We start from the raw sequence: 16,546 nt of genomic DNA on the forward strand, positions 1-16,546 counted from the left end.
AAGAAACTTGGAAACTGTATTCCTTAGAAAAACCGGTGTTTGTAGATAAGAAAAGGAAAGTGAACTTCAGGTGGTAAGCTTGGATGGCAAGTTGCTGCTGTCACAGAATTTGAATTCAAGTTAACTATTGTAGGGTTCTCACAGGAAGAAAACCTATTTGGGTTCCTAATCTCATGGGTATTCCTATATGTATTCTTTAGAGTAGTTATAAACTGTACTTTTGGTTCTTCTAGGCAGGATTACTTAATGTTGTTTTGCAAACAAGATGTTTTCACAAAGATAAAACATAGTTGCTAGAGTTATGGTGAAGTCTGGCTTCAACCACCTTGCAAAATCCCCTAGCTCCTGGGGATCATGCCCTCCTCATGGGCAACCACACCTGAGTGTGCATACTTACAGGCGCACACACACACACACACACACACACACACACACAGAGAGAGAGAGAGAGAGAGAGAGAGAGAGAGAGAGAGAGAGACACGCTAAATCTTTTTAAAAATTGCCATCTAGTGGTCAAAGTGGCATGCTGCACCAAACTGTTAGGGTGTGGAGGAGCCAGGTGTTTCAACCCATTGGAAAGACACTGTTGCTGAAACAGCTGATGGTCAGCCCTGGGAAGGTGGCCAGGTAACCAAGGCATTATTTTTGTCAATGGAGCATTACTGCCCAGGCAAGGAATTCTGCAAGATATAATGAGGTTATAATGTGTGGTTGACTGTGGCTCAGGTAACACGTGCCTCCTTGACATTGAGGTGGAGCATTCTAGTGTATTTCCAGACTGTTCTCCCAGCCTGTATGTAGGAGATAGAAGGCTTATGGTTCCTACTGGGCTTTTTCTAGCCTCAGGGACTGAATGGGTCTTGTAAAGAAGAAACTACTTTTTTATTTGGAAAATAGTCATTAGTATGGAAGGGGGTAGATCTGGGAGGGATTGAGGGAGGAGTAACCTGGAAAACCCAGAGTTGCTGTGTATACCCCAGCATGGATCTCACAGGCAAGTGCTGGCTTCTCATCTTCTACATGAGATACTGACAGGAGAGTGGCTGGATCATTTAGGCCTCTTGTCCAAGGCTGCTCAACAACAGCAGTTGATGGAAGCAAGCTTTGAAGTCAGGTCTCACTGACTTCAGTTTCCAGGATTTTAATAAAACCAGGCTACCTAGCTTACCCTTACAATGAAGTAATAACTTGCTACACCTTAACGGGAACACACCACTACTTCTTGCTTGTACAAAGCCATGAAGCAAACCATCACACTGTAATTCTTTGTTTATCTTAATATTCTTCAGGAACTTACTCAAATGATGGTGTTCAGAAAATGGTAAGCTATTTCGGGATTTCAGTATTAATGCCCTTTCTCTTCTGTCTCGACTGTGCTTCACAAAGCTGGCTCATAGTTGCCCACTTGGGGAGACCCACCTCCCCTCCCACTGACAGCTTCCGGTTCTTACAACTTGGCCTTTCCTTGTGATGTCAAGATGGAAAGCAAAACACTAACATCTAATTCCTGACAGTCTCACAGTTCATACAGCACAGCCAGCCTTGAGCTTCCTTTTTGAGATTGAAGACAGACAGACAGCGACTTGCTGCAGGCTTAGTGAGGTATTGGAACTCATGGTTCATCCCGTGATTCTCACGATGACTTCTTTGTTTTAGGAATTCAAAGCGAAACTCCTAAAGAAGGCTAGGCAAGGTGTCCACATCTTTAACCCCAATAGTCTGCTGAAGGGCCTATAAAAAGAAACCACCTTCTACGGTCCCCAAACATACAAACAGAAGCCCAGACAAAATCCAGAACGAAGCCAGCAACAGTGAGAAGCTTTCAGTGGGAGGCCAAGGAGCCTGGCTGTGGAATCATGGGAAGCCACAACTGCAGGAGACTCGCCTTACCGTGGGAGCAGCATAAAGTTAAGTCTGTCCGCTCTGTCCCTCTCTGCCTTGTACAGCTGGGTCCTTTCCTCCACTAGGTGTTCCAGGTTTCGAGAGTAAAGCTGGAGGCGCCGAATCAAGGTGTCCATGTACGATTCATTTTTTTGGTCATGAAAAAGGCTGTAGGTGGTAACAGACAAAGACCTCTTACCTATCATGGGAAAGAGGCGTGTGGGTTCTCATGGTGTTGTGTGTGTGAAAAGACAATGCTTACAGCATGCAAAGCCATGCAGGAAAGCTCTGAGATGCCACAGCCATTGTGCCACCATGATCACATCATTGACAAGTTCCCACTTTGGCTCTCAGGAGATGGCTTGATGTGTGTGTGTGTGTGTGTGTGTGTGTGTGACTGAGTGCCAATGACTGTGTTTGGATGAGGTCAGCAGACAATTATGTTGTTCTGGGGATTGTACTCAGGTGACTGGTCTTGTGTGGCATGGGCCTTGACATGTTAAGCCATCTCAATAGTCCCAAGAAACAGACTTTTTTAAAAAAAAGCTCCTGAGGGAGTGGTACTTGACTCCACCAGTAGAGGTTAGTTGAGCAGAATGGGATCAGGAGCAGATACAAGGGATGCTTATAAATTATTTTGTTCCAAATGAATAGATTCACTCAAATATTTCCCCAGCCTTGACTGTGAATCTTCATCACCTAGGGAACTGTGAAAACCTCCAGTGCCAAGTTACACCCCAGAGCAGTTACATCGAGTGCTCTAGGCTAGAACTGAGGAATCAGTGTCTCTGATAGCTCCTCTGGGTATTTACAATGTGCATTCATATTTGAGAACCACCACAGTCAAGGCTAAAGACCAGGGGCCCATGATCGCCAAGAGAGTCCACATTATTGACACCACACAATTCCATCTGACCTCAGTGACAGGCCAGGAAAGGAGTGAAGAGGCAACAATTTTATCTGTTGTTGTTTCCCGCTGTATTCAGACAGTGCACGGTTCTTCCAATCAGACCATGGTATCATTAACTTCAGCACCCACCTCAGCCTTGGCTTTTCACTTCAGTAGGTCTCTGAATCTTTGGACCTCCAGAAAGCCAGAGATGGGAAACATGATAGAAACTATTCAGCTCGCTCCAGTTTTGAATGGGGGGAGGCAGTTGGTAACCTGGTGGATGTGTTTGGCCCTCTGTACGCCAGCCCACCATTATCATGTTCTTTCTTGAAACTTGGTCTCCTTGCTCTCCAGCTACCATCACTTCTCTCATCTGTAGTGTGTTAACTAAAAGCCCACAGCATCTAGAATTGGGTATCACTGTGCTGCTGTGCTTTTTCTTCCTGGGCCTAAGCTGTCAATAAAAAGCTAATGGGACATCTGGCAAGAAGAAAGCATTCTGGGATAGAGCCAGGCACGGGGGATTTGTCTGGCAAGATGTGAGGAGAGATGCATGGTACCTGAGCAGAGGTAACCTGCCACGTAGCAGAATGAAGATTAGTATAAATTAAAATTAGTTATTTTAAGTTGTGAGCTAGTCAGAAAAGAGCCTAGTTATATGGCTTAGGTATTTTTAAATATATATTTCGAGGTGCATGAGTCTTTAATCCTGGAGCTAAAGCCAGGAGGAAAAACCACTTGGGTCCTATGTAAAAGCCGTAAGTGTCTTAACTGCTGAGACATCTTTCTAGACCCTGGAAACTTTTCAATAATAAAAAGTATGCTTCATTATGATGAATTTTATCCTTGAGTGTTTAACTTTATAAGTGAGTATGTTTCTGAGAAGAGGTCTTTTTATCTCTGGGTCATTTGAATTTTATGTGACAGGAGTTGGCTGTAGCCTGAGAATTTTATTGGCATAAGCATTTTCATGCCTTGGTAGCACTAAATATCAAATATCGTTAAAGAATCCAAAATTGGGAAAGAAAAGTAATACCCAAATATCTTGGCTAGTGTGCCCTCAATTTTCTTGAAGTCTGGCCTCTTTTCTGGATCCTCTTCCCAACAGCTTTTGACAAGAAGATAGACCTGAAAAGAAGAAGAAGCAGGCAGCTTAGCTCGAGGGATATTGGACTCCAGGATAGATTCTCATCTGTTCTTCTCCTTGATGGGCCTGATTGAGGCAGGGGATTTCTCAAAAGTTTCTGCCACGGTGACCATGAAATAATTTATAAGCATCCCTTGTATCTGCTCCTGATCTCCAGTTCTCTCCCTTCCATGTGTGGACTCTGCCACCTACATTACCACACATTAGCCAGTCTCTTGGGTGCCATGCATTAAAATGTGGTAACAGTCTGGATGAGCCTGGGCTTATGGGAGGGATTAAGTGCTTTACAGGAGCATGTGGTGTTTATGTGCCAGTGAGAGTAAAGAATAATGAGGCTTAGGCTGGCAAGATGCTTGAGCAGGGTAAGGTTTCTCTCTCTCTCTCTGACACACACACACACATGGCGTAATAAACAAAATTAACGTGTCTCGGGGGAAATGATGCAAGTGGGTCTACAGAAGAGCAAAGCTTGATGGTCTGTTAATCTCAACTGTAGCCAGGAGTCACCACTGGTTTGTGAACATACATGTGTGATGTGTGTTCTGAATTTTGCATGGGCAAAAGGCATTTTTAATGATGTTTTAAGTTTCCCACATGACCATGGTACACAGCCATGGTGGAGAAGTGGTACAGACAAAAGGGAGGCGGAGAAGAAGAGAAGTTAGAAGGGAAGCCTGTGGGGGCCGTCCTCTTACTTGCTACCATATTTGTGACCTGATCCAAAAGGGAGGTTACAGCCAATCATTTAAATTAAGTTTTCTCTTCACTCTGGTTGACAACAAGCTGATAAATGGTTCAGTACATAATTCCTCTCCTTGAATTTTACTACAATAGTTCCTGGGAGGGAACTAAGGTCACAGCTGCCTCCGTCTGTTTATCTAGCCTCTGGGTGATGCCCCTGCCTCAACACAGCCGCTCACCTCTAAGAAGCAAAAGGCTTAGCAGGAGATGCTGAGGGATGGGGTTCAGATTTATTTTCTACCAGGACCAGTTATTGGGCATGAGCTCTTTGGTTTCCAGTTGCAGAACCATTCCGCAACAGAAATGAACTGTAGGTGTTGCTTTTGTGAAAAGGGCTTTAATCATCTGTCCTTTAGTCCTCTGCATTCTCCCACATTTTAGATCCTGTTAACTATGGGTTGAAAATGTTCAGGGAAAAACTAAGTTTTTAAACACGTACAATATCAAGTAGATAACCTGAATTTATCTACTGGGACCTTGGGATCACCTCTCCCAGAAAAGGAGGGAAATGCTCTTTGTTGACATTCATAGGTCACAGAGATGAGACCGCAGGCCAAGTTTTAAACCACATACAATATAACAATGACTTTTCATGAGGTTTATTGTATATTGTTTTAAGATTATATGTGATGCAGAGGTGATTTAAGGCATACTGGCGGTTGTGTATAGCTTCTGATAGTAAGGGATGACTGGAAGGATCTGCTGGTGTGATCCATAAAATCCGGAGAAAGGGAAGTGACGGGAAATAGTGGTGTGGACCCTTGTGTTGCAGCAGCTCAGATCCTGGGCTGCAATGTCCCCTCCTCCCACTCCCTTTAGTGTTTTTCTCTCTCCTATCCTTTATTTCATTTTGTAATGAGGCTTCCTATATAACCCACACCCTGGCCTCCTCAGCGCTGGGAGTCACCATGCCTGACTTTGAAAGGTCTTCTTGAAGCATCTTTAAATGCTTCTCTGTAGTTTTTAGATGAGGCATACTACTTTCTTGTTTTTTTATTAATTTTGTTTTTGTTGTTGTTTGGGTTTTGTTTTGTTTTGTTTTGAGACAAGGTCTCACGTAGCCCAGGTTGGCCTCTAACTCACTATGTAGCTGAAGATGACCTTGAACTCCTTCTGCTTGTCCTGCCTCTACCACTCAAGTGCAAGGATTACAGGCATGTGCCTCCACACCCAGCTTAGTAAATTTTAAAGTAGAATTTTAAATCAAAACACACTTACATTTTTTTTAGCTTATTAAATACTAGTCCTAGCTGTTAAATCGGTTGTGTCATAATACTCCCTCTAGCTTCTTATCTGTACAGGTGAGGGTACAAAGTCTCATGTATCCCAGGCTGGACTCCAATACCTGATCTTCCTCCCTCTGTCCTGCAAGTGCTGGGGCTGCAGATGGGAACACCCATAGCTGGCTCATACTTCTTTTTTAAATCAATAGAAGCATTTATAAGCCTACCACCTGTGTCACGCATACCATGCTGTCAAAGATGTAGACAGTGATGTATGCTTTAACCACTACCTCTTCCTTGATCTGGGGCGGGAGCAGGGCTTGGGGGAGGGGCAAGAAGAGCTGATCACAGATCCCTGCGGCCTCATCCCTGTGGCCTATGAATGCCAACAAACAGCATTCCCTCCGTGTCCGGGAGACATGATCCCAAAGTTCCCAAAGTTCAAGTGAAGCAGAGTACAGAGCCCCACACACATTTATCATTAGGTGGAATCTGTAAGTTATAATAACTAAAGCAATTATAATAAGATGCTAAATTTGCCAGCATACTGCACGTGCACCAGAGGGCCATTATTAAGTAACGGGGTTACCTGATTTCATCATTCAGCACCTCAACAGTTAGTCCTATGGCCTAGATGCCTCTGCTGAGTGACTGACGGGAGGGGAGCTTACACAGTGGGCATGTTAGATAGAGGAATGGCCCTGTTCATAGAACAGAGCAAAGAGGCATGAAGTTTTATCATGCTGCACAACTTAAAATTACTTATTCTGGAATTTTCCAGTTAGCAATTTTGGACCTCAGTGGTTTCAGGTAACTGAAACCGCAATGGAGAAAAAAAGAAAAAAGAAAAAACAAAAAACTACCAACAAAAGGGACTATTGTATTGGCCTTTTCAAATGTGATCAACTGAGAAATCTTGAGATAGGGCAACTTTCCTGGGTGACCTGGGTGAGCCCATATGGAGTCACTCATGCTCTAACTGGAAGAAGAGATAAGAGCCAGCAAGACAGAAGAGGCAAGGGGACGTGACCAAGAGGCAGTGTTTGGACCAGGGAGGAATGGGCCACCTGTGCAGAATGTGGAGGCCGGGCAAAGTTTCCGGAACGCTACATGAACACCTTTTTCATTTTTCACCCACCAACTGTGTGCTAGATCGGTACAGCAGGCAGGTCACTGAACACTGGAAAGCTCTGCTCACCTCCAGTTCCTTTTCATCTGCAGTTTCCAGGAACAGATCCGGGCGGAAAGGTTTCATCCCATCGGAATTTTCCACTCTGAAAATCTTCTCTGAGTGGATGAGAATAATTACATTACAAGAAGACCCCCGGCAAGGACTGTTCAGCAGAGTCCGAATTCGTCCTCCCCTTGGTGACCCTTCAGTCAAGTAACAGGGGGACAGAGCCCCTCTACAGACGTGGGAGGAGTCTTCTCCCATGTAAACCAGGTGTGGCCTCACAGGTAGGCGACTAACCCTGGAACTTCTTTGCCTCCATTGGGCTCCCTCTATCCCACACTCCATCCTGACGCCCAGAGTCCCCAGGCTAACCTCCAAGGCAGTCTTGAGTTAGTGTACAGCAAACACGTAGAAAGTGAAGACTGTGTGAATGGAACAAAGCGTTTCCCTTCAATGAGATGTGCCAAAAAAACTACGTGCTGCTTCATTTGAGCATGAAGGACACGTGCAGCCTCGCTAGCATGTGCTAATCCAGATAGTAAGCAGTGCCTTGCCTTCTGTGCAAAGCCAGAGAGTGCAGAAAGGATTGTCTATCTGCATATCTGTCTGTGTGTCTACCGACCTGTCTACCTACCTATCTACCTTCCTATCTTTTTGTTTGTTTAGCTTTTTGGACACAGGATCTCACACAGGCCAGGCTGGCTTTCAAGTGGTTAGGAAACTGAGGATGGCTTTAAACTCCTGATCCTCCTGCCTCCACCTCCCATGTGTTAGGATCACAGGCATGCACCACCAGAGGCAGCAAGTGAAGGAAGATCCTCTAACACCGGTGTGTGCCATAATGGCACCTGGCTGAGCTCTCTTAACACCGAGCCTTTGCAATCCTTGTCAAATGTGCAGCTCAGGGAAGGGGTCATTGCTTTAGCAGAGGAGAGGCCTGGCCTGTGGGCCTCTGCGATCCGAAGGCAGAGAGGGTCCAGGCTATGAGAGCAGGGTCTGACTCACCCTGCTGGTCCCGGCAGCTCAGCGTGTAGAAAGTTTCCTTGCGAAGGATGATCTCTTGGGCCACGATCCCAAAGCTGTACACATCTCCCTTCTGAGAGATGCTGGCTTGGCGCAGGTGCTCGGGAGCAGTCCACAGGTCTGTGCGTGAGACATCGACAGGGCAAGGTTGGAGGGAGGTGGCTGTACCTACGCTGAAAGCTCAGGTAACAGACATCCACGACCAGCAGAACCAGCTAAGCGATGCTAAGGCAGGTGGGGTGTATGTCGTCTGATCAAAAAGCTTCCTTTCTTTGCTTTATGAACCAACCTGGCAACCATCAAGTCTTGGGTAAGAACTCACTGGAGCACGGGGTGATGGCTCGGTGGGGGAAACACTTGTGCAAATGTGAGGATCTGAGTTCTGATACCCCGGAACCCGAGTGAACACTGGGTGGGTGGGGCGCCTGCCAGCCATTCCAGTGCTCAGAGGGTGGAGACAGGATTCCCCAGAGCAGGCTGACTAGGCAGGATGGCCTTACTGACAAGCTCAGGCTTTAGTTGTGAGACTCCTTCAACGAATAAAGTGAGGTGTGATTGAAGACTACTCCTGACATAGCCTCAGGCTTCTACATGAATGATCCCACACACGCAGGTACGCTCACACACAGGTAACACTGCCCCCACCACGCGCACACACAAGCATACCACACGCTAAAAAGAACACAAAAGAACTCTGGGTATTTAGTCCAGTATCAGGTTAAACTTCACATGGTTGGAGAAACAGAGGCAGAATTTAATTTTTCTTCCATTTAGGAGAATAAAACCCAAAGGATTTTGGGGAATAAAAGAAGTTGGGAATAAGAGCTACATGTTTTGAAGCCAGGAAGTATGTGAGGATAACTTGAGTTCTAGATTTCTGAGGCTGCTGAGCTCTGAATTATAATGAAGACTGGAGGAGAAATGCCTGCATGTCTGCCCTCCATATGACCTGTGCATCTTCATATTCCTTTTCTGGACTCTTCCCACAATCCTGAAGATGACCAATGAGGCTCTAGCTCACAGATTATATGTCTATATATATCTTGTCACCACAGATGAGCGAGTGATGATGTTTCCATAGGACCTGAGTGTCCTGTTCTGTACTCCATCTTCTTGTGCCGACCTCCAGCCTGTGCTCCCCCTCCCCTCCCCTCCAGAGGATGGGTTCAATTAGATGCTTCTACAGGCTTTTCCCACCCTAGCTTCCACATTCTGTAAGTTCTGTGTGCTTTTTCACTCAGAGCTTAAATACCGAGGAAAACATCCATGGAGGACATCTGTTTTAACTCAAAAAGCATCCTTTGAGGGGCTGGAGAGATGGCTCAGTGGTTAAGAGCATTTTCTGTTCTTACAAAGAACCGGACTTCAATTCCCAGTTCCACATGGCAGCTCACAGTCACCTGTGTCCCGAGGCCCAGCGGGTCTCATGCCCTCTTCAGGCCTCAGTGTGTGTGTATGGTGCACAGACACGCAGGCAAGCAAAACATCCATATCCATAAAATAAAAGTAAACACAGTTTTAAAACAGCATTCATTGACTGACAGAGAGGGGGTGCTGGAGAAAGAGTCAGAAAGTTGCCTGCTCCCTCACCATTTCCTGAACATCCTATGTGATTAGGTGAAAATTTTAGGAAGTGCAAGGAAAAAAAGTACAGACCTTTTCTGGGAGGCAGGATGGAATTGCACCCGAAATCCGTGATCTTCACCACCATGCGATTGTCCACCACACAGTTGGTGGATTTCAGGCGCCCGTGGACTTCAATTTTACTGGAGTGCAGATAGGACATCCCCTGTAATTTTCCAGATAGTGGGAAAACAAAGGGATGTCACACACTCTGGCCGAATGACCGTTTGAAGGAGAGAAGTGCTGTTTTGAATATATGTCTCTGTACTGTGCTGTCCATACTATCCGAGTTTTAATCCGGTGGCTGTGAACCTTGCTTTAAAGGTATTTTGCCAACCTTGGTGTTTGCCTATAAGCTGTGAGGTAACAGGAGGCTGACTGCAAACTCTCCTTGAGTAGCTGTGTGCTTCACAAGAGATGAGACTTTGTTGATTATGCGTGTGGGGGCGCACATGTGAGGGTGTGTGGGAAGGTCAGAGGTCAGCCTCTGCCTGTGTTGGCACTCAGGTTCCGTCCACTTTGTTCTTTTTTTTTCTTAATTAAATTTGTGTCCTATGATTGTCCTTGTGTGTTTGATGCATGGGCGTGGATACATGCATGTCACAGCACACACGGGGAGGTCAGAGGACAAGTTGCAGGAGCTGGTTCTTTCTTTCCACTGCGGCTTCTAGGGACTGACTCAGATTGTCAACCTTGTGTGACAAGTGGTTTCAGCCACTAAGCCCTCTGGAAAGCCCCCACCTTGTGTTTTGAGACAGCGTCTTTAGTGGAACCAGACAAGCCTGGAGAACCTGTCTGTTTCTTCCTTCCCAGTTCTGGAATTATGTGTGCCACCATGCCTGACATTTTTTTTTAACTTGGATTCTAGGAATTGAACTCATTTGTTTGTGTTTGAGCGGCAAGTTCTTTACCTCCCGAGCCACCTCGTCAGCCCTGCTGGTATTGTTTACATGTTTTACTTAATGCTTATTTGTCCGGTGAACACGTGTGTCTCTAGGTTTCTGCTTCCTTAATCTAAAAACACTGATAAGACGACCTTACATTTATGAAGGAAATGCCTGGACTGAATTACTTCCTAAAATCTAGAAGATCTGGAAGTTATTTCATATGGTATCTTATTTCTAACAAATCTATGAAAATGTGTGAATATACACATTATTTCATCAAGTCCTACATGTGACATTGCTACGACTGTTGTCATTTGACAGACAGAACCAGCATGAATGATGCTCATTATACTATTTCATTTTCATATGTCTCTTACCTTAGCAATATCATATAAGACAGAGATCTTAAATTCCCAGTCCATGAATGTACCATCGGGGTAGGAAATCGTGTCATTTAACACTTCCTGAACAGGAGAGAAAAATACACACATAAGAGATGAAATACTGCAGGGAAAGACAGCATGGAGAGATTATGAGCCAGAGGAGGCCGCTGAGTCGGGAACAAACTGGGTTCTCCTCGCTTTGTGGTCACATCTCATTGTGCGCTGTCTGACAGAGCTGGTCGGAGAAGTCTGTTAGGCGAGTTTATTGTGTGATCATCGTATGGTGTTCTCCCAGAAACCTAGAGACTAGGACCTTCAAAGTCCAGAGCACAGGGCACAAAGTCTGTAAACCACCGACATGATTTAGTGTGCAATGGTATCCTCCCCTAGGCTCTGACACAGACACAGACGACACACACACAGACATATACACACACACAGAAATCAAGTGCAATCAAAATTACTAAGGGAGTCATAAACAGGAAAATTTCTACAAGTTTGAGGTCAACCTGGGCTACATAGTGAGACCTGTCTGAAAAAAGAAAAAAGAAAAGGAAAGAAATGAAGGATGAAAAAGAAAGACGGGATGTGTTATGCTAACACAGCATGCTGTTCTTCAGGGAGGCTTTTTTCTGTTGTTTTTAATAAATGGAAGTCTGTTCTAAAATAACAGTACAGTGTAGTAACCTGAAATAACCATAAAGCATATCATACAGTAAGTTCATAGAGCAGAAAAATTAACCATCAGTTGTCATTAGCAAAGATGGAGGCAGGAAGGTCAGAACTTCAAAGGCAGTCTGGGCTACCAGCTCAGCTTGAGGTCAGCCTGGGCTGTGTGAGGCTGTCTTAAAAGCTCCAAACAAGCCAAACAGGCATTGGGTGAATTTCACCATCAGGTGGGAGAGACTGCCTGGAGACGGGCCTTGGGGAAGCCTGATTTAGAAGTGTCTTCCCTGCTCGCTTCCTCTCGTGAAGACTGGATGAAAGTATCTGTTCTGTATGTTTTCAAATGTCCTGTTTTTGAGGCAGGGTCTTCCTTGGTAGTCCACAAGACCTGAAACTCCCTATGTAGCCAGCTCGCAGCACACAGGCAGAACTCTGTGTGATGCTTGGAGCCGTGATCTTCCTGCATCTGCCTCCCGAGAGCTGGGATCACAGGCGTGTGCCACCATGCCCGCTGGAGCTAACTGCTTCCCTGGGAACGTGAGGATGGGAACTCCGATGCCTGGCACCAACATAAATGTCAGGAAGCCACAGGGGCCCCTGTAATCCCTGGGTGTGGGAGGCAGTCATCCCAGAGCGGGCTAGCTAGCCTCTTGATATCTACAAGCACTGGTTCGACTGGGAGACCCTCCCTCAATATATAAGGTGGCAATGATGAAGGAAGATGCCTGCCATCATGCTCTGACCGCCATGCTTGCATGCGCATACATACACACATACACACATACACACATACACACATACACACATACACACACACACACACACACACACGGATCATATGGCTGTTCTGTGACCTTTGGTATAATGCACTGTCATAGTTTTACCACATATAGAATTAACCAAATTCTATTGTTTGTGTCTTGTTTAGTATTGCAGCATTGTACCGATATTTCCCTGTGAACATACATAGCCATAGGTTGCAGTCAGTTACATGGCTAGTCTAAGACTAGTGTTCACGAGTCCGGAGGGTGTTGTTTAACTTTCAAACACTGTTCATACAGACAACAGGAATTAGTCACTGAAGTTTAGAAGAACTAAGCTGGGAGTCTTTGTGTGGGAACTGCAATTTAGTCCTTTGTTGTCGGTTCCATGATATAATAAAACACGGAATATGTTTGGTCTTCGTGTCCCTACCTGGCACTCCGCTTCTAAAACCTGTGTCATTTCCTGACAGAGAAAAAGGGAGGAAGAAAGAAAGAAGAGCCCTTTGAGATAAGCTTCTTTTAGCACAGCATGAGGGCGTGCCAATAAGAGCTTCATCAAGGCAGGCACCTGGGCCAGCTTCCAGAGCTCTGCACCCCCAAACTCCCCCGGGATGCCTTCAGCTGCACCCCACCCTCCTGGGCGCTGCCATCGCATGCATCCCAAACTCCAGAGAGCTGCCATTCACCTGCACCCAAAAACTCCCAGGGCTGCCTTCCCCTTCACCCCCAGCCTCCTGAGAGCTGCCTTCACCTCACCCCAAATCTCCCAGGGCTGCCTTCACCTGCACCTCTAGCCTCCTGGGAGCTGCCTTCACCTGCGCCCCACCCTCCTGAGAGAGCTGCCTCCACCTGCATCCCCAAACACCCGGGAGCTGCCATCACCTCACCCCCAGTCTCCCGAGAGCTGCCTTCACCTGCGCCCCCACCCTCCTGAGAGCTGCCATCACCTGCTCCCACACCCAGTCAGTGAGTGTTTTAAAAATCGGGGCTGACAAGAAGGCTCAGTGGATAAAGCTGCCACCCCCAAGCTTTGTTATGAGGCCCCGGTTATTACAAAGCACCGGCTTATTTATTTTGTATGCTTATTTATTTATGAGCATGCATATGCTACAGTGCTCTCTTGGGACTCAGACCACCTGCGTGCGCCTGTCCATTCTCCCCTTCTACCACAGGGGTTCCGGGGACTGCGCTCAGGTCATCAGGCTTGCAGCAAATGCCTTTATGTCACTGGCGTCAAAGGAAATCCAGAAGCAGGAGGATCACTGGCTTGGGCCAGAGTCCGTTCACGTCTGCTCTCAAAGTAGTGTGATAAAATTACATGGCCGCCTTGTGCAGAGCCAGGAGCAAGCGCTTCAGCCCTCTCTGTCGCCCTTGTTCTGGATTCCAGCCTGTTCTTGGCCTTTTTTAAGTCCTATTTCAGATACCTGCCCTTGTTCTTTGCATGTCACCTGTGTGGGCCCTTCAGTGTGCTCAGCGGCTTGAGGGTCCTGGCTTGATGCTTGCTTCCTCTGTGAACCAGACTCAGCCTGTCCTACTTCCCTTTTCATCGTTGGAGCCTACCTGACATCTGCTGAGTCACCGCGGTCCTCCCGGGGTGGGAAGCGGATGGGGGCTGATGGGCAGGGGGAGTTGGTGGAACAGCAGCAGGACAGGTCATCTGATGCAATCCGAGCACTGTCCTTCGTGCTTTCAACACGACAACAGGTGAAGCCACGTAAAACGTGTCTCCAAGCACTCACTCGTGCTCCCATTTTCCCTCTATTTTTGTCCCCACGTCTTTTCTGCCTTTCTGCAGACTTTTGGCTTGCTTGTAATGGTATCTGATGACTCTCGGTGCCATTTCATTGGGTAGAACTTCTAGTTTGTCTTAGTTTGCCTGCATGTGTCTATGTGCACCGTGTGTGTGGTGCCCACAGAGCCCAGAGGGAGTGTTAGGGCCCCTGGAACTGGAGTTACAGGTGGTCCACTGAGCCATCTCTCCAGCATGTTTTCGTTTTGTTTTGTTTTTCCTTTTTCATGTGGTGAGCACTTAGACAATAGGAAGTGAGCGTGGCTCCTTACCCGGAGAGAACCCCGTTCACAGTATTCTACCACGCCAAAGATCCTGGTGTCCAGCTTCACCGTGCCGTAGAACTTGGTCAGGTTGTAGTAGTCAGACTGCAGCAACTAGGGGAACAGGGCACTAGGCTGTTTACAAAGCAAAGCCGCAGGGGTAGGAGGGGCAGGAGAGGTAGAAGGGGTGGGAGGGGTGGGAGGGGCGGGAGGGGCGGGAGGAGCGGGAAGAGTGGGGGAGCAGGAGGGATGGGGTGCCAGTGTGGAGATGCACGTGCCAGCGTCTTTGGAAAGAAGGATTCCTTATGGCAGTGGAATGCCAGTCCCTGCCTCTTCCCACAGGTGTCACATCTAACAACCCCACAATAAAGATTCTAACTACAAATAAACCAGGGCTGTTCCTAGGCCACGTCAGGCCTCACTCTGCAGCATCTCTCGGTAGATAGGTCAACAAGAAACCGAGTCGCCCTTTCTGTCGCCTGGGGGATTTTTCTGTCTGCAGTGGCACCATGGGGGACCTCAGTGCTATGGGGTGAAACTGATTCTGAAGAGCTTGGCACACAGGGCGCGTACCTTGTTCAGCTCTATCTTCTGCTTCTCCGTGAAGTTCCCATCACTGTGCTTGAGGTCTTTCAGAATCACTTTCTGCCAAGATCAGTTGAGAAAAGGGGGATTGTGGTCGCATGGGTCTTTCCAAGGACAGAGAGTCTCCAACCAGCCGAGCCACAGGAAGGCAGAGTGCGGTGCAATTCATTGTGTGCATATTATTATAGAAGTTTGCTTATGGGGCCCCATTACATTGTCAACTTTGGCGCCTAGTGACAGGGTTGGAGAATGACTGAGGAAATGGAAGGAAGGGAGGGAGAGAGGGATGAAGGGAAGAAGGAAAAAGGGAAGGAAGGAGAGAGGGATGAAGGGAAGAAGGAAATGAGGAAGAGTGGGAAGGAAAGAGAAAGATGAAGGAAAAACAAGGAAGGAAGGATGGAGCCCTCCCTGACATAAGATTACGGGGAATGAACTAAAGTCTAAGGGCTGCCCTGAGTGACCTGACTCTCCCATTTCCTTTTCCTGTACTCTACACCTCACAAGAATGTTTCATTTGCTCTTCCGTGTTCCCAGACTGTAGTTTTTGTAAATCTGAAGCAGAGCTCTGTCTTCTGTGTAGAACTCTGAGTGGTTTCTTGCAGCTACCTGGGCACCTCTCCTAGGGCATTGCCAAGGTCAGTGGCCCAGACAGCCAGCACATACTCAGACAGGGTTCAGGAGCTCTAAACTAACCAAGAAGTTTCAGGACAGTGAGGGGAGTAGACCAACTGACAGGGCTCGGAGCCCCGAGGGAACAATGCTAACCACAGATAGGGCTCAGGGCAGCGCTGGAATCATTCTAACTGACAGGGTTCAGGACAGTGCGGGGGTGGGGAGCTATAGCAGCCAACAGTGTTCAGGACAGTGTGGCGGAGCGAGTGCTATACCAACCTTCTTGTCATATTTGCACTGCCGCAGTCTCTGGATTGTATCTCGTCTCCTGTCATCGTCAATCTGGCGGAGAAAAGAATGGTTGCTTCAGAGCTTCATATCCATCCTTTCCTCTGCCAGAGACTGTGAGAGGCTCTCCCGCAGGGCTGTGTTTGCAGTGTGCTCAGCAGCTCAGGGGCCAGGCCCCCTGATGTTCTCCACAGGCATACCTTTTGCTTTTTCTGATCAGCTCTTCTCTCCAGGGATCCATCACCTCACGCTCTGGGCTTTCCTCCCTCCCTCTCATGGTCTTATTAGTACCAAGAATTCTGTTTGCTCCCTGCCCCTCTGATTCTCCTCCTGTTGGGAACCTTGGCCTATGGTGTCTCTTGGCAGACGCTTTCTGGAGAAGGAGGTTACAAAAGCTCACTGCGTTTGAGTTGTGGTTTCATGCCTAAAGCAGAGATGCAAGTGAGGTGACAGTACCAGGTATCCTTCGGTCCTGGGTTGGCTTAGACTTGCCAGATCAGCTGATTTCTCAACAAGAAGCCTGAACTGTGGACTTTAATATGCTATACTATGACTTCATATGCTGGCAATTGAGTTAAAACTGTCACAGCAGAACAATACGCAAA

The 16,546-nt window shown here is 47.0% G+C and overlaps 1 protein-coding gene across 1 annotated transcript in view; it reads right to left on the reverse strand.

The window, feature by feature from the left end:
* The window catches only part of Gucy2c (guanylate cyclase 2C), a 70,702-nt gene that overhangs the window by 13,523 nt on the left and 40,633 nt on the right, over positions 1-16,546 (reverse strand). Inside the window, exons 13-21 of the mRNA XM_021644291.2 lie at positions 15,933-15,995; positions 15,030-15,101; positions 14,466-14,570; positions 10,969-11,055; positions 9,738-9,870; positions 8,064-8,201; positions 7,083-7,171; positions 3,810-3,901; positions 1,891-2,049 (exon numbers count right to left, since the gene is read on the reverse strand). Coding sequence (XP_021499966.1) covers positions 1,891-2,049; positions 3,810-3,901; positions 7,083-7,171; positions 8,064-8,201; positions 9,738-9,870; positions 10,969-11,055; positions 14,466-14,570; positions 15,030-15,101; positions 15,933-15,995 — 938 coding nt within the window. The remainder of the gene's footprint in view (positions 1-1,890; positions 2,050-3,809; positions 3,902-7,082; positions 7,172-8,063; positions 8,202-9,737; positions 9,871-10,968; positions 11,056-14,465; positions 14,571-15,029; positions 15,102-15,932; positions 15,996-16,546) is intronic.

The sequence above is a fragment of the Meriones unguiculatus genome, chromosome 5, assembly GCF_030254825.1.
Source record: "Meriones unguiculatus strain TT.TT164.6M chromosome 5, Bangor_MerUng_6.1, whole genome shotgun sequence".
Classification (NCBI taxonomy): Eukaryota; Metazoa; Chordata; class Mammalia; order Rodentia; family Muridae; genus Meriones; species Meriones unguiculatus.